Here is a 24230-nt window from a genome sequence, read left to right on the forward strand (position 1 = left end):
ATCTGTTCATCAAAGGACATTAAATGCACTTTATGTGCCAGGTGTTAGGTGGTGGTCTGTAAAGGCCAAAAAGATTCAGTCTAACACTCTAGACTTTAATCGTTTATATAGTATTGGTAGAAAGGTTAGAAACATCGACATGGGCCAGATTTTGAATGGACTTAAGTGCCAGGCTAAGGTATTTCTATTCCCAATACTTTTATTTCAGAATCTTATTGTTTTTATATCACCAACCAAATGTTTTTTGGTTTCATTCTAATCCCAATACTTTTAGCTATGTATGTGACTTATATAAGCTTTATTTGTGGGCTAGCCTGGGACCCTAGCCACATTTATAGCATTGCTTTTTTTTCCTCCAAAATATATTCTTGATTTGTAGGGTGCATGGGCCACTAACTGATTTGAGAAGCAGAAAGTTTTGGTATTTTGGCGCTCTCTTGCCTCAAACTCATACTGTGACCTTGAGCAAGTTCATTTGCCTCTCTGGACTTCAGTTTCCCCATAATAAAATGAGAGAGTTGAAACGGATCAATAGTTCTCAACCCTATCACACTGATGTCCTCTTTTATTTATTTATCTATTTAAAAGATTTTATTTATTTGAGAGATAGCACCTGTGCTCGTGTTTGGGGGGGTGGGTTGNTGGGGGGGGCGGGAGGGGGGAAGCAGACACTGCTCTGAGCTCGGAGCCCCACATGGGGGCTCAATCCCACAACCCTGAGATCATGACCTGAGCCGAAAACGAGAGTCAGACACGCTCAACCGACTGAGCCGCCTAGGTGCCCCGATGTCCTATTTTAGTATCAAATGTTTTTGCAGTCTCCCTTTGCTACTGTGAATTCATATTTATAGATACTAGATGATTGAACCTGTCTATACAAGTAGTTTCAATAAATATCAGCATAACACCCTAACTATAATATAAAATAAACAAAAAGGAGATAACTTCTAATAAAATAGCATGTAGTTCAGTATGTATCTCAGCCCCTGTCAGATGTATGCACCAATGTGTATAATCACTGTAAGTGTGACAGCTGTGGATGCAGACGGAGAAGAGAATACCGTACATAGGTAGCTCAAGTGCCCCATATTTCCAAATGATGGCGTGATTTTCTGAAATGCTGATCAATTTTGGTCAAGTTTCAAACTAGGGGCGCCCGGCTGGCTCAGTCTCTAGAACATGCCACTCTCAATCTTGGGCTTGTGAGCTCGAGCCCCATGTGGGCAGAGAGATTACCTGAAAAAAAAAAACTGTAAAAAAAAAAAAAGTTTCAAGGGGCACCTGGGTGGCTCAGTGGGTTAAGCGGCTGCCTTCGGCTCAGGTCATGATCTCAGGGTCCTGGGATCCAGCCCCGCATTGGGCTCCCTGCTCAGCGAGGAGTCTGCTTCTCCCTCTCCTTCTGCCTGCCTATCCCCCTGCTTGTGCTTTCTCTCTGTCAAATAAAAAGAAAAAAAAAGTTTCAAATTGAACATAATACTGTTTTCCCTCAATTTACATGGTAGTTGCAGTCCTTGAAAAAGTCAATGTATATGAAAAACGTGTAAAAATACTTTATCTGTAAAATGGGATTAGAATCTAGGCACGGATCATAATTTTTTAAAAATGTTATTTATTTTTCAAGATTTTATTTATTTGAGACAGAGAAAGCATGAGCAGGGGGAGGGGCAGAGGGAGAAGCAGGCTCCTGCTGAGCAGAGAGACCCACGCGGGACTCTATCCCAGGACCCTGAGATCATGACTTGAGCCGAAGGCAGACACTTAACCGATTGAGCCACCCAGGTGCCCCACAGATCTTAATCCTGAGCAGTCTTTCCCTCGCACCATATCGGATGGCTCATTTGTTAAGTTTTTCTCAATTCGTTGTTGTGCTGGTCTCCCAGGGCCCTGTGTGACGTCTGGCATTCTATGCCACAAACACCCGGAGCATCCCTACACATTTTCATTCTGTCCCCTAGGGGGTGCTGCTCCCCATGTTGAAAACATCTGGACTAGAGGAAGCCCTAGCCGGCTGCCCATTTGATTCTCCCAGCCCCTGCCTGAATATTTATTGAGTGAGATCCATTGTGGGACACTGTCAGGACTCAAGAAGTCCTGTGTGTGTTTCTACCTTTGCTTCTCATGCCTCCAGTATGAACATTAAGGACTTGCTCACCTCATATGGTCTTAGGAGAATTGCTATGTCTTAGAAAAGACTGAAACTCTGGCATGGAAAGAAGCAGAATAATTCATTAGTTTTCAGTGGATTAAGGAAATAGGTTCCACCACTTAGTTATCTGTCTGCATTTGTCATTTTGTTCTCAAATGTGCCTTAGGATTTTTAAAAGTAGTTTCTTATTTTCTTAGGGAAGAGTAATATGTGTTATGGTCTGTTATTTCCAGCAGATGGCAATGTTTGGTGCAAAAACTGTTAGGTTTAACAACTGCAGATTTTTCTAGACTCTTTGTATTTAAAATCCAAACTTCAGGACGCATATGTGAAAGTATCTCTCCTTTTTGAAAGACTTGCTATGAGTTAACTTGCTTAAGGCAATGGATAGGCTGGTAAAGAAGATGCCTGTAATTCCAATTTTTACAAATTAAATCACATTTTACTATGGAAACAATATTTTAATAGAATGGCTAAGATACATGCTTTTATACAATGAATATTTATCCCTTGATTTGTCTATAAATACTTATTTCCTTATAGGTTTTATTTTATTTTTATTTTCTTAAAGATTTTATTCGTTTGACAGAGAGAGCACAAGTAGGGGGAGTGGCAGGCAGAGGGAGAGGGAGAAGCAGGCCCCCCCGGGGGGGGGTAGCAGGGAGCCTGATGCAGAGCTTGATCCCAGGACCCTGAAATCATGATCTGAGCCAAAGGCTTAACCGACCGAGCCACCCAGGTGCCCCTCCTTATAGGTTTTAAATAATAATTTATTTTGAAACAGTTTCGGACTACAGAAAGATTGCCAGAACACTACAAAGAACTCCCGTAATCCCTTTCATCAGACGCCCCAATTGTTACCCTTTTACTCATTTGCTGCATTGTTTACCCTTCTCTGTGTGTCCATTAGCATTAGTGTTTCTCTGAATCTTAGAAGAGCTAGGTGTTCCATCACCCCTAAACCCACCAGTCTTTACCCTGAACAAGATCCCTTTCCTACTAGCATAGGCTATCCCCCCATAGAACTCTCCAAATCAGGAATCTGCATTGGTATCACATGACCATCCGGTCCACATCCATCCATTCGCATGTCGCCACCTGGCCAACAATGTCACTTTTCCCCTTTGTGGTTTGAGATCCTACCCAGGAGTATGTGTTGTTCTGTTTGTGAGCTCCAATCCAGACTGGTTCTTCTGTCTTTCTCCGTCTTTCACATCCTTGACATTTTTGTAGAGTAAAGACTTTACAATCTGCAGGATGACCATTAATCTGGGTCTGATGATTCATGGCAGAGGTTACATGGCACAAGTGATGCTGCTTGTTACGAGGCACGTGATGTCAGTCAACCTGCCTCATCACTGGTGATGGTAACCATGATCTGGTCATCAGGTTTTAACTAAAATCCACCATAGAATTAAAACCCAATTAAAATCTATCATTTGAATTTTTTTAATTTTTATTTTTTTTAAGTGGGCTCCATACCCAATGTGGGGCTCGAACTCGCAACCCTGAGATCAAGCGTCGCATGCATGTCCTTCCAACTGAACCAGCCAGGTGCCCCTTGGGTTTTTTTTTTAAGCAGTACATATTAGGGGCACCTGACAGACTCAGTCAGTAGAACATGCAGTTCTTGATCTCACGGTCGTGAGTTCAAGCCCCATGTTGGGTGTGGAGGCTACTTGTAAAAAGAAAAGAAAAAAAAAAGCAGTGCACATTGAGTTTCTCCATACTCTAACTCTAAACTTCAGAAAAAAACACCTAACAAACACCCACTTTTATTTATTTTGTTTTTTATTTAAATTCAAGTAATTAACATATAATGTATAATTGGTTTCAGAGGTAGAGGTCAGTGATTCAGCAGTCTCATATAACACCCAGTGCTCATTCTATCACCTGCCTTCCTTAATGCCCATCACCCCGTTAGCCCACCCCCTTCCCTCCAGCAACCCTCAGTTTGTTTCCTAGAGTTAAGAGTCTCTTATGGTTTGTCTCCCTCTCTGATTTTGTCTTACAAACACCCAATTTTAAATAAGTAATTTCAAACATTACTTGGTCAATTTGTACCAGCATTTTCCTTTCGCTGAGACCGTGTTATTGACCTGAGGGGTGATTACTCTGAATTAATGGTGTAAGTGTTTATGGGGGTTACCAGTTAAGATCTTCATCTACTGGGGCTATTTTGTAAGAAAACTACTGACAGGGGCGCCTGGGTAGCGCAGTCGTTGGGCTTCTGCCTTCGGCTCAGGGCGTGATCCCGGTGTTCCGGGATCGAGCCCCACATCGGGCTCATCCGCTGGGAGCCTGCTTCTTCCTCTCCCACTCCCCCTGCTGTGTTCCCTCTCTCGCTGGCTGTCTCTGTCACATAAATAAAATAAAATCTTTAAAAAAAAAAAAAAAAAAAGAAAACTACTGACAGTTTGAGTTTGATCACACATCAGCAGAAACAGCATGACTGCTAACTATGTTTTCTTGTGGTTTATTCAGTATTGAAAATTACAATATTTGAAAACAAAACATCTTTTATAAACTTGTTGCTACTACGTCTCAAAATACTTAACATATAAAAATGTAGGGGTGCCTGGCTGGCTCAGTCAGAAGAGCATGGGACTTGATCTCGGGGTTGTGAGTTTGAGCCCCACGTTGGGTGTAGAGATGACTTTAAGCAAATAAATAGTCCGTTTTATTTTTCAAATTTTATTTATTTGAGAGAGAGAGAACACACACAGGTAAGGGGAGGGGCAGAGGGATAAGCAGACTCCCTGCTGAGTGTAGAGCCCATCTCAGGGTTCGATCCCAGGACCCTGAGATCATGACCTGAGCCGAAGTCAGAAGCTTAATTGACTGAGCCACCCAGGTGCCCCTAGATAGTCTGTTTTTTAAAAAAAGGTTGCTACCTCTGGTGAACAGCAGCAAGCTAAAATTACTTTCTTCCTAGTGCCTTCCTGAAATGAAGAATATCAGTTAATAAAAATTAGATAAAAATGCCAGGGTACATCTCATTATTCCATGAAGTTAGTAGTAAAGAAATGGAGAAAGCACATGCAGAATAACTTTCTGTCTGTTTTAGGATTATAACCAGCAAAAGGTCAGTGTAAGTTTGGTCATACAATTGTGTATTTTTGTTTTTAGGAAAACAAAAGCATCAAGTGGGCATCTAGATGGGATTATATTTTGGAGTCCATGCCTCATACCAACATTCAGTGGTTTGGGTAAGTACTTTAGTTTTATTTTTTTATTTTTAAGTTTATTTATTTTTTTTTAGTCATCTCTACCCGCAGTGTGGGGCTTGAACTCATGACCCCGAGATCAAGAGTCGTGTGCTCTTCCAACTGAGCCAGCCAGGCGCCCCTACATAAGTATATTTTATGCAACAAAGAATACCTAGCTTAAGGGGGGAAACATAAATATATATTTGTATTATATATACATTTTTATATATTTTTAAAGATTTTATTTATTTTGGAGAGAGAGCGGGAGCAGGGGGAGGGGCAAAGGGAGAGGGAGAGAGAGAGAATGTTAAGCAGCCTCCCCACTGAGCATGGAGCCCCATGCAGGGCTCCATCCCAGAACCTTGAGATCATGACCTGAGCCCAAATCAAGAGTCGGAGGCTTAACCGACTGAGCCACCCAGGCAGCCCTGTACATATATATTTTTTAAAATTATTTTGTTACCAGAGACGATCTTGAGTGACATTTTTTCTTCTCTGTGTCTAGTTTCCCCTCTCCATCCTCCCCCCCCCCACATACCCAAAGAAAAAGTAAAAAAGAAGATGTGTCTTATGCTGAAGGGAAAGAGCAGCTTGAGATGTCAGAGGGACTGTGCTCCTTGCAAAGAATACTGAGGTGGGAAGCGGACAGGGGATGACAGCAGAAGTGGACAGGACACAAGAGATTAAAGGAAAACAGAATAGAGACTTGTGTTTGTGGGTTCAGAAAGTCTGAGTGAACCAGAGAGTGGGCAAAGCAGTAACCAGCTGGGGTGGAGAAAAGTTGGGATGTCTCAAAGACTGGGAAGAGGGCCAGGAAAAAGGTGAAGGGATGAGAAACCAAAACTCTTCAAGGGGATGTTCCCTCAGCAGGTCAGATAATGGAGAGGACTGTGTGGAGATACGATCAGGGAGTGAAGGGCGGCTCATTCCCCTGGTGTTCTTGCCAGTCCGGGTACTCTGCTGGGTTCTCAGACAGTGTGAAGGAGGCACGTGGGCTTCTGCTCCCATGAAGCTTACTACGTTCTAGTGGATTCAGGGGGGAGGTGCTGGATTCCTCAGGAGTCGTCAACAGGGCCAAACCAGAGCATTAGAAGTTTCAACCTGAGACGAGGGCTGGACCAGCTGACAACGTGATGGTTAGGCAAAGTACTGAGGGAGGGGCAGGGTGTTAGCTCAATTTGGGGTGGAAGAAGAGAGGAAAGGTGTGATTCTGAGTATGGTCTTTTGAGGTGATGATTTTCCTTATATTGCCATTGCCTTTAAAGTGAGAAGAGCAGGGCACCTGGGTGGTGCAGTTGGTGAGTGTCTGACTCTTGGTTGTGGCTCAGGTCATGATCTCAGGGTCATGAGATCGAGCCCCGCATTGGGTTCCATACTCAGTGGGAGTCTGCTGGAGATTCTCTCTCTCCTTCTCCCTCTGCCCTTACCCCCTGCATGCATTCTCTCTCTCTCTCTCTCTAAATAAATGAATCTTAAAAAAAAAAGTGAGAATAGCATCCCCCACTCCTATTTTTCTAGACTTGTTCCTTCTTCTATTCCTGCTCTCCCTCCTCCTTCTCGTCTTCATTATTATGATCGTATCATAGCTTTCCCACAGAGTTTTGTTTGGGCAACTGTCCAGGTCCCATTTTGTTACACCCCCAGCAGTCTCTTCAGATAAAATTTGTGTAAATGGTTTCTCCAAAGGAATTGTGAAAGCAAAGGGCCTCTGGATACACTGTGGGGGTTAATCTCTATTAGTAGTGATATTTATAGTGTAATGAGGAATGTACTTTAGTTTCTGTCATGAGCTAATTTACTCACGACATTTAACAGACCCTTTGACATCAATCATCTTTTTAAAAATTTTCAATTGAAGTCTAGTTGACATACAATATTATGAGTTTCAGGTGTACAACATAGCGATTTGGCAATCCTGTACTTTGCAAGATGCTTATCATGATGGGTGTTGTTACCATCTGTCACCATATACAGTTATTACAGTATTATTAACTATATTCCCTGTTCTGTACTTTTCATCCCCAGGGCTGGCTGGCTGACTGGCTTATTAATTAATTAATTAATTATTTATATCAGAAAGTCTAGTTGACACACAATGTTACAACAGTTTCAGGTATACAACGTGGTGATTCAGCAAGTCTATACGCTCTGCTGTGCTCCCCACAAGTGTGGCTGCCATCTGTCCCCATACAGCACCATTACAGTACCACCGACTATATTCCCTATGCTGTGCCTCTCATCCCTGTGACTTACTCATTCCATAAACTGGAAGCCTGCACCTCCCACTCCCCTTCACCTGCTTTGCCCATTCCCCCGCCCCCCACTTCCCCTCTGGCAGCCACAGACCCCAATCATCTTATTGGCATCTTTCTAAAACAGTGCTGGACTTTTCATAGATTCTGGTGAAACTCTGTTGACGGGTCTGGGTTTGGCTGGGTGGTGGCATGCCACAGGTACTGGTTTTGATTTGGGGATAATTTTTAAGTTTTAGTTTTAGTAACAGGAAGAGCTGGTAGGTAAGTTGTCCATGGGGTCATTACCCTGAAACTCGTAGAATGATAAAAAGACTACAACCTTGGCCTATCAGCTAAGAAGTCAGTCAGCCATTAGTTCAACCTTGATTCCTGAACTTTCGTACTCAGTTCCTTGCTCTGGAACTGAGTTTCTGTTACTTCTCCTTGCTTCTTTTTGGGAATGTACTCTTAAAAAAAATTCCAAAATCACCTTAAGAATAGTGTTGCTTCGGGGCACCTGGGTGGCACAGCGGTTAAGCGTCTGCCTTTGGCTCAGGGCGTGATCCCGGCGTTATGGGTTCGAGCCCCACATCAGGCTCCTCTGCTATGAGCCTGCTTCTTCCTCTCCCACTCCCCCTGCTTGTGTTCCCTCTCTCCCTGGCTGTCTCTATCTCTGTCAAATAAATTAATAAAATCTTAAAAAAAAAAAAAAGAATAGTGTTGCTTCTATTGCTTTATTTGATCTAAGCTTAACCTTGGAAAACTGGTCAACATAATGATAATTTGCATGTCTGTCTTTTATACGTACACACATTCTCTTTTCATTGTTCAAATAAGGAACTTGAGATTTAACTTCTCTTTTCTTCCTTAAATTTTCTAGTATTATGAATTCCTTTGTTATCGCGCTGTTCTTGTCTGGGTTGGTGGCTATGATTCTATTAAGAACTCTTCATAAAGATATTATCAGTTATAATCAGGCAAGTTTTTCTGTAAGTAAAAATGCACATATTTGATTTCGCACATATTTGAATGCCTACGCTACCCAGTTGTCAATGTTATATTTGTACTTGGAGTATATAATACCTTGAATACAGCATATTTTCAATGTCTAGTCGTTTTGCCTATTATACCAAATCAGAAATTATGGAGTTGTGTAGATTTTTAAAAAGTACAAGTAAGCTTATTAGAGAAGAATTTGTTATCCACTCTGGTTCTATTCCTTTTTATATGTTTCTGAACTTTCAGAATATTATTATTTAAGGTTTTCATTCATTTGGAGCATGAGATAAATATACCAAACATTGCAAAATGCTATCATTTAGGTTAAATTTAGTTTTATCTCATTTATGCTGTTTTGACTCATAATCATTTGTGTATTGGTGAATTTTAAATATCTATAAAATTGGTTGAATTCCTTCCGTATGTGAAATCATTTTGCTTTCTTCATGAAATTAAGCCAGGTGTGTGCCCTCTTACTCGAGTAAGGGAGTGACATACCTTCCAGAGACCTGCTGTATCCAAAATGAGCTATTGGTTACCAGTTAATCTATTTTTAGAGGAAAATTCATTATCATCTAACTTTCAGAGTTTAGGTAACTTTCTGTCATAGCGTGTGTTTACCAAAGACTTTCTCGTATGCAGCAAGAGATCCAGGAGGACTTCGGTTGGAAGCTGATTCATGCGGATGTGTTCAGACCTCCAAGGAGTAGAATGCTGCTGTCAGCTTTCCTGGGTCAAGGAATACAAGTTTTGATCATGACGTTTATTACCTTGTGTGAGTAGGCCCAGATCAATAAGTGTCATCTTAAACACTCTTAGTCAACTCCTGACGTATGTTACATTTTGACCCATGTGCATGCAAGGACTTTGAAAATACCCTGAAGTTTAAGAAAATGTATGTTTTATAGCATTTACATTTCCATCTTCTCAAATTAAGGGTAGGCATCTGAATATGTTCCTATGTCAGGGACCTTTCATGGCTTCTTCAGTTCTGAAAAATTTATTGTAACGTCCAATACACATATTCGTTGCTTTGCAAAATAGATGCTTTCTTGAAAACCAGCATGTGGGTAGAAGCATATTTAACGTGGACTAAGGGAATTCATAATCAACAACTAGCATTTTGAAATGCTATGGCCAGCTGAGGTGCTAGTCTTTAAATGTATAAACACAATGGCATCTTCAGTAGTCTTACAACGACTGGTAAACCCTGGCTGCTTTCTTTTATAAAGTAAAAATAGAGCTTGTCAGGTTTTGATAGCCAGAGTGGTGATTTTCATAAACAAAGCTACTGAAAAAAAAAAGAAAGAAAGAAGAAAAGAAAGAAAGAAGAAAAGAAAGAAAAAGGGCTTGTTAGGTGTCTCACATATCAGTGATAATTTCAAAATTCAGCTTTTAAGGTTGTATTTTCCTGAGACCAAGTCTCACTTTGATTTTTCTTTTTATTCCTCCCCTTGAATAAAAGGAAACAGAAGGGAATTTTTGTGGGGAAAAATGATTTACTGTTTAGGGAGTGATCCCGGAGTAGGGGAGGGGGAGTTCGTTTGTTTAATCTTGATTTAAGCAGTGAGATTAAAGACTAGACCCCACTTGGAAACTGACTTCATTTGCCCAGTATTGAAAATCACACCTTTTCGTTAAGAAAAAATTGTCATTAGCTAAGTGAATAACAGTCATTCACAGTGTCACTTGAGTCCTCACACCACAGAATTTCCTCGTGTGCTGTTACACGTAATGTGTCTTAATAAGAGGGTCTTTAATTTATTATAAAGCCTTGTGTGCTGCTGAGGCTTTATTGTCACTGCTTTGATATTTCTGTTTTGTACCTTTAGTTCTAGCTTGCTTTGGTTTTCTTTGCCCCGCCAATCGGGGGGCCTTAATGACCTGTGCCGTTGTGTTATGGGTCCTCCTGGGAACCCCTGCTGGATATGTGTCTGCTAGAATGTATAACAGTAAGTATTGCAACTGTTATCATTCCGGTTAGTTGGTGTGTTAAACGTAGAAATTAAAAGGCTGTAAAAGAAAACATTTAAAAATTGCATGGGGCATTTTTGCCGGCCTATCAACATGTAATTGGGCCCTGGGTATAAAGTACTTGTAAAGTGGACTAAATGAGTTGCCACAGTAACTATTTCTGTCTTTTCCTTCCTCAGCACTTAAAGGTGTTAACTGGAAGTCAAATTTTTTGCTGACAGCACTATTGTGTCCTGGGTTAGTATTGCTCGTTCTCTTTTCTTTACACAATTATACTCTTGCTTAGACTTCATCTTGGAAAAAATCACTGTACGCAATAATGAGGAGTAGAAAGGAGATGAGTGCCCACTGTGTTTTCTGTAGCACCAGCATTCTCTCTCTGTGGTATCTGCATTGCTTTCATCTTTTTGTGCATCGTAACCTCTAGCACAAAGAGATGGCCATGGAGCCACTGTATTCGATTTTGATCTTTGGTTCGGAAGCAGATTTCATAAACGCGCATCTCGGTTATATAGCTTGCATTATAGATCATGTTAGAGTGGCAATTTCCGTACTACCTTGTGTTTTTCCCCTAGTCACTGGCTTCCGTGATCCTTTCTTCCTGTCTCCCCTAGTTCCTGGGGTGTCATTAGTGACTGCAGTTCCCATGTAGAGTCATTGTCCCAGTGGGAGTGGACAGGGCTGCACAGTGGTGGGATTGGTGGCCAAGCCAGGGAGCAAGTGTTCGAGGTCACATCGGAAGTCAGTGACAGAGCCCAGGCTATACATAAGTGAATGTCCCCCCTATATTCTGTCCAGGGCTCTTCCCATAGAGCCTCGCTGATGAAGTGCTGACTTTGGATTTCTTTTTTTTATTAAGATTTTGTTGGAATTCTTCTTTTTAAATATTTTATTTATTTATTTGAGAGAGAGAGATAGAGAGATTGAGAGAACGAGTGGGAGGAGGGGTAGAGGGAGAGCCCGATGCAGGACTCGATCCCAGGACCCTGGGATCATGACCTGAGCTGAAGGCAGACATTTCACCGACCGAGCCAGCTGCCTGGGCACCCAGCACTTTGGGTTTCATCTCCTTAGTTAGCCTGGGCTACCATAACAAAATACCATAGACTGGGATGTGTGTGTGTGGCGGGGGGGTTAAACAATAGAAATTTGATTTCTCAATGTTCTGGAGGCAAGGATGTTGGAGATCAGGGCACAAACAGGGTCGGGTCCTGGCGAGAGCTGTCTTCCAGGCTTGCAGATGACTGCCTTCTTACTGTTTCCTCACATGACAGGCAGAGATGGTGAACTCTCGTGTCTCTTCTCATAAAGGCACTGATCTCATCATGAAGGCCCTACTCTCATGACCTCATCTAAGCTGAATCACCTCCCAAAGGCCTCACCTCCAAATACCATTTCATTATGGATTAGGGCTTCAACATATGAATTGTGGGGGAGGACGCCATGCAGTCCATAGCACATTTCATTTCTAATACTCTTTCCTTGATACGTTATGAAGGACGGTTTTGTTTTTTTTTTCTAAGGAAAAAGTAGTGGATGACATCTTAATTGTCATGTGGTACTTTAATTCCTATTTGTTACAAAGTTCCCACGTCTGTGATGCTAGGAGTATGTCACAGTGGTGGTAGAGGTCCTACAGTGAAAGTTAAACATGGTAAATTCAGTTATGTTCTGATTAGTGACACAGTGAGAGCCAGTGTGGTACTAATGCTCTGTGAATGCATGTCACGCGATAAATCATACAATGCTGTGATGTGTTCTGTAGACCCATAACCGTTCATCTCCATGTGGCTGGCTTCTCTCAAAAGTCCAGGGGGAAAAAGATTAGATCATTGAAAGGATTGAACATTACAAGTTTGCACATCAAATCCAGGAAGCTCAGAATTTTTGACTTATTTAAAATAAGGACAATACACCCCGCTCCCCTTCCCCACCTTGAATAGAGCCATCTGCTTTTCCTATAACTCTTTTCAAGGGAACTAGATAGGGTGGTCTTTTCTGAGGTGAATGCTTTCTTACATTTCTGTAAGAAAGCGATGTCCTTGACAATACTTCAGATAGTTGTTGCTTCAAGTTCAAGACTCAGATGAATCTAAAACTGAATAAATTTGGCAATGAAGTGCCATTGTGCAAAAGTCATTATACTGGATTGTAATACAAGAGATATTACACGTGAGAGCCAGTCAATAAGCCATTCACTATTCTCTGCATTATTTAGTTACTCATTCAACAGACTTATTGTGGTCTTTTTTGTTTTGTTTTGTTTTTGTTTTTACTATATTTAAGGCATTATGCTAGGCACTGTAGAGGAAATAAATACAAATTGCCCCTGAATCCCTGCCTTCGTGGCTTAAGATGAATAATAATGGCCCATTTTTCATCACACAGATGTTCCATCTTATTGCAAAAAGAAGTCACATCATTGAAAGAGAAGATGTAAAAGAATTAGAATATACCATATCACTAAGCTTGATTAGCCAAATTAAACAATTAATGTCTGAAAAGCATTAGCATTCATGATGCATTATGAGCTGTTTTCATCATGTTTTCTATGGGATCAATTTTGAAGACTGTTTTACACAGAAAAATTTAAAAATTTGAGTAGAAATCCATAATAACATGGCTAAGGTTTACATGGACTATGAAATGATGCAGTGTCAAGCCACAGTTTTGTAAAAGTAAAAAACAAATTTAAATTTGAAAAGCAAATTTACGTAATGGTGGCTGCGTCCTGGGTGGGTTTTTGGGTGGCTGGGGGACAGGAATGTGAAGGAGACTATTTATATCAGACTTACTTTTCACTCTTTTTTTTTTTAGCCTTTTGCATCGTATACCATATGCGTGTGTTACCTATTTTTATTTTACTTCTATTATTATTATTATTTTTAAGTAGGCTCCACGCCCTGAGATCAAGATCTGAGTTGATATCAAGAGTCAGATGCTTAACTGACTGACCCACCCAGGCACCCCACCTATTTTTAAATAATTTCATTATAAACAACAATAACAACTCATAATCATATATTAAAGTGGAGAGGTAGTCATAGAAGCTACAAGCACAGGCTTTAGAGTCAGACACACACACACACACACACACACACACACACACACACACACGCGTGCTCCCATGCACACATACCCTACACTCCACACACACATAGCAGTTCATTTCCCAGTTCTGCCGCCTCCTAGTTACCAGGCCTTGAGCGCATTGTGAATAACGCTGCAATGAACATAGGGGCTCAGGCATCTCTTTGAGAGCTTTGCCTTCGGTTGCGTTAAATAGTTATTTTCTACTGCACCATTTTTATTCCCTTGTCATTTCTTCTATTTTTTTTTTTAGTTATTTTCATAGTGGTTACCCTACCGATTACAGTTAATGTGTCCATTTATATCAATCTGGTTTGGATTAATTCCAATTTAATTTCAATATTATAAAAAAACTTTGCTCCTCTATAGCTCCTTTCCCTCCTTCCTTCTTTTTTTTTTTTTTTAAGATTTTATTTATTTATTCGACAGTGAGAGAGACAGCCAGCGAGAGAGGGAACACAAGCAGGGGGAGTGGGAGAGGAAGAAGCAGGCTCATAGCAGAAGAGCCTGAATTGGGGCTCGATCCCATAACACCAGGATCACGCCCTGAGCCGAAGGCAGACGCTTAACCGCTGTGCCACCCAGGCACCCCCCCTCCTTCCTTCTTTGTGCTGCTATCGCCATTACAGATTATGTCTTAATACTTTGCATGCTCGTCAATACAGATTTATAATGATTGCATTATGCAGTTGTCTTTTAAATTAGGCAAAGAAGAGCCTCAGCTCATATTTATTGATCATGGGATGTTGGGTAAGTGGTTTTTACCTTTCTGATCTTGGCTTTCCAAGATGCATGCAAATCATGGTATGTCTATCTCATGGTTGCTGTGAGGATTAAATGGGATAATGTGTATAATGGATTTGAAAGAGTGCCTAGCATATACTGAGTGCTCAATAAATGGTCGCTGTGGTTATTAGCTACTCTTGACTTCTGCTGTCATGCCTTTGCTTATGCTGTTCCATCTTTTTGTAATCACTCCTTTCCAATTCTCCAATGCCAAATTTCTATTCTTTTTTATGTCCCAGCTCAAATGCCACCACTTCCATGTTCTGGAATTATACAGTGTCTATTATCATTATTATAACACTTATCACAGTGTTCCTTAGATTGGAGTTATTTGCAATACTTATCTCATTGTGCATTCTAAAACTCACGAGGGTGAGTACTATGTTGTATTCATTTCTGTATCTTTCTCAGCGTGTAACCAAGTGCCTTATAGGGAGTATAAGTGCCTTATATGGAGTATGCACTCAGTAAATATCTACTATATGATTGAATCAAGTGAATAATTTAAAAATGCAAAACAGATTTGGTTTCCTAGTTCTGTTAGAACTGAATGCAATTTTAAAGCAATAAACTAGACATGATATAAAGGAGATGTTTCCCTCAAGTGATTTAAGGGCTGTCTTAGGTAGAAGGGAGAGAGAATCGTAAGGTGCTGGCTTTCTTATTTCTTAGAATGTAGTAGGTTGAAAGAGAAGTTCAGTGCCTCATAGGATGTCAATGTGAGGGTAGCTCATATGTTGCCACAAATGGCTTGAAATTTAAAAGGAGAAGCGTTTACTAATGAACATAGATATTCCCTAAAAGAAATTGAAGAAAGTAAGATTATTAAACCATATACTTTTCCTTCATGTAACCCCAAAAGTGGTAGGTAGGAAAAGGAAGAGGTAGCCTAGTTTGATAGGCAGGGACCCAAACTTTACAATTAGAGAGAGGCAAGTCTGAATTCCAGCACCTTCCTGATTGTCCATTTCCTTGCCTATAGTGCCTGTGTCACAGAGTTGTTTCGAGAAGTAAATGAACTAATGGATTGTGAAATTGTTTTGTGAGCTATAAAGTATTTTTGGTCACTCTTTTCTTCCGTGTTCCTACTGCTCTGTGTTTATCATCTGCTATAGTATTTCCCATGTTGTATTGTAATTTATTTGTTTATCTCTGTCCCCCAGTACACTGAGCTTTTCAGAGCCAGGGTTTTTATTTATCTTTGAATGCCAGGGTCTAACACATAAGTACTCAATAAATGTTTGATGAATGTGTGAATAAATGTTTCAGGTAGGAGATGAACTCAGATGACCTCTTAAGTTTGCTTCTAGTTTTGCTGTTTAAAATTCCATGAAAAGGTCTAGAAATAATTAGAGATCAACAAAGGAAGAACTATTTAGAATATAAAAACTTGAAACTGAAGGGCAGTGACAGAATTGTTAAACACATATTAACATTCTAGAGTGTACTTGCAAAAGGGAAATTGTTGAGACGGGTTAATTGAGTTTATGTATAAGAAGGGAGGTTATGATTTGTCAAGTGAGAAGTAATTTTTCTGGCCATGGAATGATAACAGCTGAAATGAATCTCCAAAAGCTAGGAAATTTGGCAGAGGAATATTGTGGCTGAACAAATTCATTAGAGCAGAAAAGTATTAAGAAACATTTGAAGAAGTGTGGTTAAATCATAGGAAACCAGACTCCCTTATTATGATGCCAGAAACTAACGAGACCGGAGGTGGAGGTTTACTGTTGTTGCATTTGTTGTTGCTTGAAAGGGCTTCAAACCACATCTCTGGCAGAAGCACGCGTGAGCCTTTAAAAAGCACAATAGAGGTACCTACCGACATAGGTTTAGTCGGCAGCAGAGATCGTACACACAGCGGGGAGGGTGAAGCAGAAATAGTAACATGAAGAAATGGCTGAAGTTGTTTTATAATGAGAGATAAGGAACATTAAAAAAAATGGTCCTGAATAAGAAATTGGAGAAAGATGGCAAATAGGAGGGCAGCATTATATCCTAGAATTAGAATGGACCTTGAGAGAACTTCCAACTAAAGAATTAGCCAGAAATTCCTTAAACAGGAGACCTCAGAGCCTTGGCTGGTGCATCACGACATGGCTGATGCCACATTCCCTCTCTCTTGTCTTTGACACAATGGCTGGGGGAAGAGAAGATAGACCTGGTTGGTGGGGTGGGTTCCCACCATGGAGGCCTTAGGATAGCACAGTGGAATGGAAACAGCTTGCTGGTAAAGAAACACACACACCTGAATTAGAATCCCAGCTCTGCCTCTTATCAGCTGTCTGACCTTGAGCAAATTACTTAATATTCCTTAAAGACGTGAAGAACACTGTCTATTCAAGTGACTACTATTTCTCCTGTGCCTGGGTTGTTCATCTAATTTTTCTTTCTTTCTTTTTGATCTGTTCATTTTTTCCCCTCCAGTTTTATTGAGAACTAATTGACTTCCATCCCTGTGTAAGTTGAAGGTGTACAGCATGATAGTTCAATTTACATATACTGCGCAATGATGACCACAGTATGTTCAGCTCATGTCCGTAATCTCATATAGCTACAATAAAAGGCAAATAAAGAAGAAAAAGGGGAAAAAATTTCTCCTTATGATGAGAATTCTTAGGATTTAAACTCTTAACTTCTCTATCTATCTATCTATCTTTCTATCTGTCACATAGCAGAGTTAGCGGAAGCCATCATGTTGTACATTACGTCCCTCGTATGTACTTACCTTATCACTGGAAGTTTGTACCTTTTGACCACGTTCCTCCCCCTACCCTGGCCACAGTTAACCACAAGTCTGATTTCTTTTTCTATGAGTTTGGTTTGCTTTTTTTTTTTTAAGATTTATTTATTTATTTGAGAGAGAGACAAAGAGAGCAAACAGGGTATGGGCAGAGGGAGAAGAAGAGAATCCCAAGCAGACTCCTCACTGAGCACAGAGCCCAACACAGGGCTTGATCTTATGACCCTGAGATCATGACCCGAGCCGAAACCAAGAGTCAGGTGCTAAACCAACTGAGCCACCCAGGTGCCCCGAGTTTGGTTTGCTTCTGTTTTTGTTTTATATTCCATGTGTAAGTGAGATTATATGGTATTTGTCTTTCTCTGACTTATTTCAGTTAGCAAAATGTCTTCAAAGTCCATCCATGTTGTCACAAATGGTAGGATTTCCTTCATTTTTAGGCTGAATAATATTTCAGCGTATATATACACCACAACTTCTTTATCCACTCATGTTTCGATGGGCACTTAGGGTGTTTTCATTTCTTCTCCTCCCCCTCCTCCTCCTCGTCCTCTTCCTCCTAACGCTGCTTTCTAAGACATATCATTAGCTTTATGTTCTAGCCCTTTTACTGTGGTTTTCATTCCCGTTGTCGTATTTCTAATTCCAAAGAGCTCTTTTATTTCTCACCAGTCCTTAAAGTGTCATCTTGCTTCATGGCTGCAGTGGCTCTTGTAATCTCTTTGCGGATGTCAATCATAGGTTTTCCTTTCTAAAGTTTTCTTCTGAGCTACAGGGGCCTTCTCTAAGAGGCTAGACCCTCCAGTCTTCTGCCGGCATTGGGAAGCAAAGGTCTTAGGCTCTGCGGTGCAGGGGAGGGAATCTGCAAGTCTATGAGTGTCTTAGGCTGCCTTTCAACCAGTCCTAGTTCTAGCCACTCCTCCCCTCCCACTAACAGGGGTACCTGGCGCCACACATCTGTGAACCTTTTCTGGAGTTCTGTGCTATAACCTGAGTTGTCTTTCAGCTTTTCCTGCAGATGACTTGGGATACAGGTTTCCCAGTGGTACTAACTCAGTTACTACTTGTCCATCTGCTGTCTGCTTTCCAAAATTTGTTGCTAATGCCTTCTCTCCTGTATCCCCCATCCTTGTGTCTTTGTGCCCCTTTAAAGTTCCTTTACTATCATTGTATCGGAGTTTTGAGGAGGGGGCAGAACTAAATATATGATTTCAATCTGCCAGAAGTCTCTCAGTGCTTCCTGTCTTTTATATACATCATTTACATTTTAACCACCATCACCTTATGCACATACTTACCGCTTTGTATCTGGTCTCCTTGTCTCTAGTTTCTCTTCCCTTAGGTGTGTCCTTGGCCATGCAGACTCGTCTGCCTGGAAGGCTGCGCTATGTACCCCAGAGCTTTGAGCGTAGAACCCCTTCAGCTGCCTCCTGATGCTACCGGGAGCAAGTCTACGTTCCTTACCCCGGCGTTCAAGGCCTTCCACAACCTAGCCTCTGCCCACCTCTTCACCCTCATGTTTTAGGCTTTCAGAAACACTCACATCCCTACCCATACCCATACTCACCTGTAGCTTAGACCAAGCTTGTCTGGGACAAATAAGGGCACAATAGCTGGGCTTGCCTGGTGATTTATCCAGTAGGTTCAGCAGCTGACCGTTGATTTTGAGTGGCTGATTTAAAGCTCTTGTTTGAAGCGAGCACTTGGTTGACTTGAGGCTCACAGCCCCTTTCAGTCTGGGTTTCTAAAATCTGTTTGTAGTATATGCATGTTCTTAATTGTGTTTGCTGTATTGCACATTGAGTTTTTCCATGGTATATCACTCCACACCTTACTTTTTTTCTGCTAGATTCTGGAGATGCAAAGATGAGTAGGATGTGGAAATGATGTCTTATAATAAAGTGCTGCCTTATTATGTAGTATGGGGTTTAAGCCCCAGCTCAATGGCTGGGTTTCCACAGGGAGACTTAATATTCTTCTAGGGTTTAGCCTTGTCATTTCTTATATCCTTCCCACCAAAAGGATGTTCTGACATTCACATCAAGTATGATTATAACATTTTCCTGAAAGCGTATTATTTACTGATGACTTTTTTTTCTCCCTAGTGTCGTCTTTGTCGACTTCTTCTTTATAAACCTGATTCTTTGGGTGGAAGGGTCATCAGCTGCCATCTCCTTTGGTACCTTATTAGGTATCCTCGTGATGTGGTTTGGAATTTCAGTACCATTAACATTTTTGGGTGCATACTTTGGAAGCAAGAAAAAGGTAAATTTGTAAAATTCTGCTTTTGGCCATTGACTGATGTCTAAAATAATACCTCAACGCGTATATTATTATACATGGAATGTGAAATATACCATTGGTGAAAACTACAAAGAATAATCATTTTGGAATAAAAGATTTAAAATTTTTTTAAATGAAACACAGTAATACTTCAAAAGACACTATTTAATGTACTTCCCACTTTATAGGTTGTTTATATTTCTGTCTATCTCTGTTGGGTGAAATTAAAGGGACATATTGTCGGAAGGCTGACTTTAACAAAGAAAAGTAATAAGATTATACAGTGGGGGAAGAAAGAAAAGATACAGTCTGAAAAATATAGCTGTTCAGTTTATAGATCTGAAGTTAGCTTATTCCATGCATAGGGTAAAGGAGCAGGATATCAAAAAGACTAAATGAGGCCACACTGCAAAAAGATTGTATAAAGATACAGTGTGAGTTTGCAGGAGAGAAATTAGATAAGACAAAACAGGAGTTAAGGGTTCCACACAGAGCAGAAAACAGAAAAATGTCTGAGAAGTACTGACACATTTTAAAAGAAATTCTTTTTTTCCCAAAATTTTATTTAAATTCTAGTTAGTTAACTTGTAGTTTAATATTGGTTTCAGGAGTAGAATTTAGTGATTCATCACTTACATACAACACCCAGTGCTCATCACAAGTGCCTCCTTACTCCCCTTCCCCCATCTAGCCCATCCCCACCCAACTCCCTCCATCAACCCTCAGTTTGTTCTCTATCGTTGAGTCTCACGGTTTGCTTCCCTCTCTTTTTTTTCCCCTTCCCCTATGTTCATCTGTTTTGTCTCTTAAATTCCACATATGATTGAGATCATATGGTATTTGTCCTTCTCTGACTGACTTATTTTGCTTATCATAATACCTTCTAGTTCCATCCACGTGGTTGCACATGTCAAGATTTCATTCTTTTTGATGGCTGAGCAATATTTTGTTATGTGTGTGTGTGTGTGTATACCACATCTATATATATGTGTATATATACATACCACATCTGTAACTAACTACTACTACTATCTATCTATATACACACATATACGACATCCTCTTTATCCATTCATCTGTTGATGGACATCTGGGCTCTTTCCATATTTTGGCTATTGTGGACATTGCTGCTATGAACATTGTGGTGCATGTACCCCTTTGAATCTGTATTTTTATATCCTTTCAGTAAATATCTAGTAGTGCAGTTGCTGGGTCGTAGGGTAGTTCCATTTTTAACTTTTCGGGGAACCTCCATACTGTTTTCCAGAGTGACTGCACCAGTTTGCATTCCCACCAACAGTGCAAGAAGGTTCCCCTCTCTCCGCATCCTCACCAATATCTGCTGTTTCCTGTGTTGTTAATTTTAGCCATTCTGACCAGCGTGAGGTGGTATCTCATTGTGGTTTTGATTTGTATTTCCCTGATGATGAGTGATGTTGAGCGTCTTTTCATGTGTCTGTTAGCCATCTGGATGTCTTTTTTGGAAAAATGTCTGTTCATGTCTTCTGCCTCTTTCTTTCTTTCTTTCTTTCTTTCTTTCTTTCTTTCTTTCTTTCTCTTTCTTTCTTTCTTTCTTTCTTTCTTTCTTTCTTTCTTTCTCTTTCTTTCTTTTTCTTTCTTTCTTTCTTTTTCTTTCTTTCTTTCTAAGATTTTATTTATTTATTCGACAGAGATAGAGACAGCCAGCGAGAGAGGGAACACAAGCAGGGGGAGTGGGAGAGGAAGAAGCAGGCTCATAGCAGAGGAGCCTGATGTGGGGCTCGATCCCATAATGCCGGGATCACGCCCTGAGCCGAAGGCAGACGCTTAACCACTGTGCCACCCAGGCGCCCCATTCTGCCCATTTCTTAATTGGATTATTTTTTGGGTGTTAAGTTTGACAAACTGTATAGATTTTGGATACTAGCCCTTTATTAGCTATGTCGTTTGCAAATGTCTTCTGCCATTCTGCAGGCTGCCTTTTAGTTTTGTTGCTTCCCTTGCCGTGCAGAAGCTTTTTATCTTGATGAAGTCTCAATAGTTTATTTTTGCTTTTGTTTCCCTTGCCTCCAGCAACATATCTAGTAAGAAGTTGCTATGACTGAGCAAAGAGGTTGCTGCCTGTGTTCTCTTCTAGGATTTGATGGTTTCCTGTCTCACATTTAGGTCTTTCACTCATTTTGAATTTATTTTTGTGTATGGTGTTAGAAAGCGGTCCAGGTTCATTCTTTTGCATGTGGCTGTCCAGTCTTCCCAACACCATTTGTTGAAGAGACTGTCTTTTTTTCCATTGGACATTCTTTCCTGCTTTGTTGAGGATTAGTTGACCATAGAGTTGAGGGGCTATTTCTGGGTTCTCTACTCTGTTCCACTGATCTATGTGTCTGCTTTTGTGCCAGTGCCACACTGTCTTGATGACTACAGCTTTGTAATAGAGCTTGAAGTCTGGAATCATGATGCCTCCAGCTTTGCTTTTCTTTTTCAGAATTGCTTTGGCTATTCGGGGACGTTTGTGGTTCCATACAAATTTTAGGATTGTTTGTTCTAGCTCTGTGAAAAATGCTGGTGGTATTTTGATAGGGATTGCATTTTTGATTAGCGATTGCATTTGATAGTGTAGATTGCTTTGGGTAGTATAGACATTTTAACAATATTCTTCCAATCCACGAGCATGGAACGTTTTTCCATTTGTGTCCTCTTCAATTTCTTTCATAAGTGATCTATAGTTTTCAGAGTAAAGATCTTTTACCTCTTTGGTTAAGTTTATTCCTAGGTATCTCATTGTTTTTGGTGCAATTATAAAAGGAATGGATTCCTTGATCTCTTTTTTGCTGCTTCATTATGGGTGTATAGAAATGCAACTGATTTCTGTACATTGATTTTATATCCTGCAACTTTGCTGAATTCATGTATTAGTTCTATCAGTTTTTTGGTGGAGTCTTTCAGGTTTTCTACACATTCTGAGAGGACTTTTTGTCATTGATTACTTCATATTGGAATAATCAGCACTAAATCTTATCTAATCTCTCCCTTGAAACTGATATGAATGGATAAACATCCTTATTATCTAGCTGTGTGCTCTCTAGTATGGTGGTCACCAGCCACACATGCCTTTTGAGTGCTTGAAATGTGGCTGGTTCCAAACTGGTAAGTGGTGTAAGGAAGTGTAAAATACACAGTGAATTTCAAACGTAACAACAACAACAACAAAATATGAAACATCTATTTAGTACTTTTTATGTTGATGAAAAATTTAACTGATAATATTTGGACATGTTAGATCGAATGAAATGTGTTTATAAATTGATTCTGCCTATTTCTTTTTAAAATTTTTTTAATTTATTTTTTTGATAGAGCGAGAGAGAGCATGAGCTGGGGGGGGGGTGGACAAAGGGAGAGGGAGAGAGAAGTAGGCTCTCCACTGGGCAGGGAGCCCCGATGCGGGGCCTCTGGGATCATAACCTGAGCCAAAGGCAGACACTTAAGTGACTGAGCCACCCAGGTGTCCTGATGTTGTGTATTTCTTTTCACTTTTTAAAATGCAGCTTCTAAAAGGTTTAAAATTGCCTATATGGCTTGCATAATATTTCTATCCCACAGTGTTGGTCTAGCCTCTGCCCACATGACTGCTCTTGGAAGTGTTCCAAGTCCCATTCCGATTCAGGCTTCTGTGTTATGAGTCAGGATTCTGTGTTGTGATTATATGTATATAAATTCACTTCAATTTCATGTCATTGTGACTTTCACTTGATTTCTTTTTGAGCAGTGTAAGTGTCCAGTTGACACAAACCGGATTCCCCGTCATATTCCTCAGCAGAGTTTCTTTACCAAACCATTTTTTGGCATCATAATCGGTGGCGTTTTACCTTTTGGCTGTATTTTCATTCAACTCTTTTTTATTCTGAATAGTATTTGGTGAGTATTGTATCTTCATAATTTCAAAAAAATCTTAATTGTTGATCAATTAGTTTTCCTATATTTCAAGGAGGTTGAATTCTGGTATGGAAAACTTCATTCCCCCCTCTCCGCCCCCCCTCCCGCCCCTCTGCACGCTTTTTTTATCCAGGAAACGGCGATCTGACGGTGGGGGTGGGGGCGGAATTTCCTAGGGAACTGAGACTTAATTCACAAGTTTTTAAAGACACTTTTTGATGGAAATATCTATGCGTGTTCCCTTTTTAAAAAGTAATAACCTCTTTTTAAGCCTTTCCAGATGACTTAGAAAGTTGGCTCACACTGTACTTCTCTGAGCCTTTGCAGGGGGTGGGGCAGGGGTGTCCCTTGGAAGGAGGCGCCTAAAGATGGGAAGAGGCGGCCCTGATGTGTATGTCTTTTCCGTACTGACCTTCCACGCAAGATTTCAGAGTTCCTCTGCTAAAAATACTTTGAAGACCACTGACTCTGGGTCTTCCTCTGTACTGAGCTGTAAGTAATATTTTTCTGCTTTCCCGTCTGTCCTCTGTTAGCTCTGATGTCAGGATGCCTGCTCCTTGCAGCGTTCCTCTTTCTATTTGCTACTTTGAATCTGTCGTGATGTAAGAATTCTGCTATGTAAAGGAAGAACCCCTGCTCTCTGATGCAAGGGTGACAGCTTCAGCCTTCAAGTCCTCAAAAGTTAGGCTTCATCATGCACATTAATTGCTCACCTTTTAAACAGGATTGCGCCAAATTTGTTTAAGAGATAAGCAATAAAATCCATTACCTCGTCAGCAACTAAATATTTAACCTGCTGCAAAATAGATTATGGGAACTGCATTTTCCAGATGTTTTTGATGGGAAAAGAATTT

At 40.5% G+C, this 24230-nt stretch overlaps 1 protein-coding gene across 3 annotated transcripts in view; it reads left to right on the forward strand.

Annotated features, from left to right (window-relative positions):
• LOC100469088 (transmembrane 9 superfamily member 2) overlaps nucleotides 1–24230 on the forward strand; it is a 69331-nt gene that overhangs the window by 28830 nt on the left and 16271 nt on the right. For 2 of the 3 annotated variants that reach the window (XM_011225832.3, XM_034649391.1), the window contains 7 exons: nucleotides 5276–5355; nucleotides 8470–8578; nucleotides 9231–9363; nucleotides 10421–10540; nucleotides 10742–10799; nucleotides 19287–19446; nucleotides 23210–23358. In XM_011225832.3, the coding sequence (XP_011224134.1) occupies nucleotides 5276–5355; nucleotides 8470–8578; nucleotides 9231–9363; nucleotides 10421–10540; nucleotides 10742–10799; nucleotides 19287–19446; nucleotides 23210–23358 (809 nt within the window). The remainder of the gene's footprint in view (nucleotides 1–5275; nucleotides 5356–8469; nucleotides 8579–9230; nucleotides 9364–10420; nucleotides 10541–10741; nucleotides 10800–19286; nucleotides 19447–23209; nucleotides 23359–24230) is intronic. The other variant, XM_034649390.1, reaches the window with a different exon arrangement.

The sequence above is a fragment of the Ailuropoda melanoleuca genome, chromosome X (genome assembly GCF_002007445.2).
Source record: "Ailuropoda melanoleuca isolate Jingjing chromosome X, ASM200744v2, whole genome shotgun sequence".
In the NCBI taxonomy this organism is placed as follows: Eukaryota; Metazoa; Chordata; class Mammalia; order Carnivora; family Ursidae; genus Ailuropoda; species Ailuropoda melanoleuca.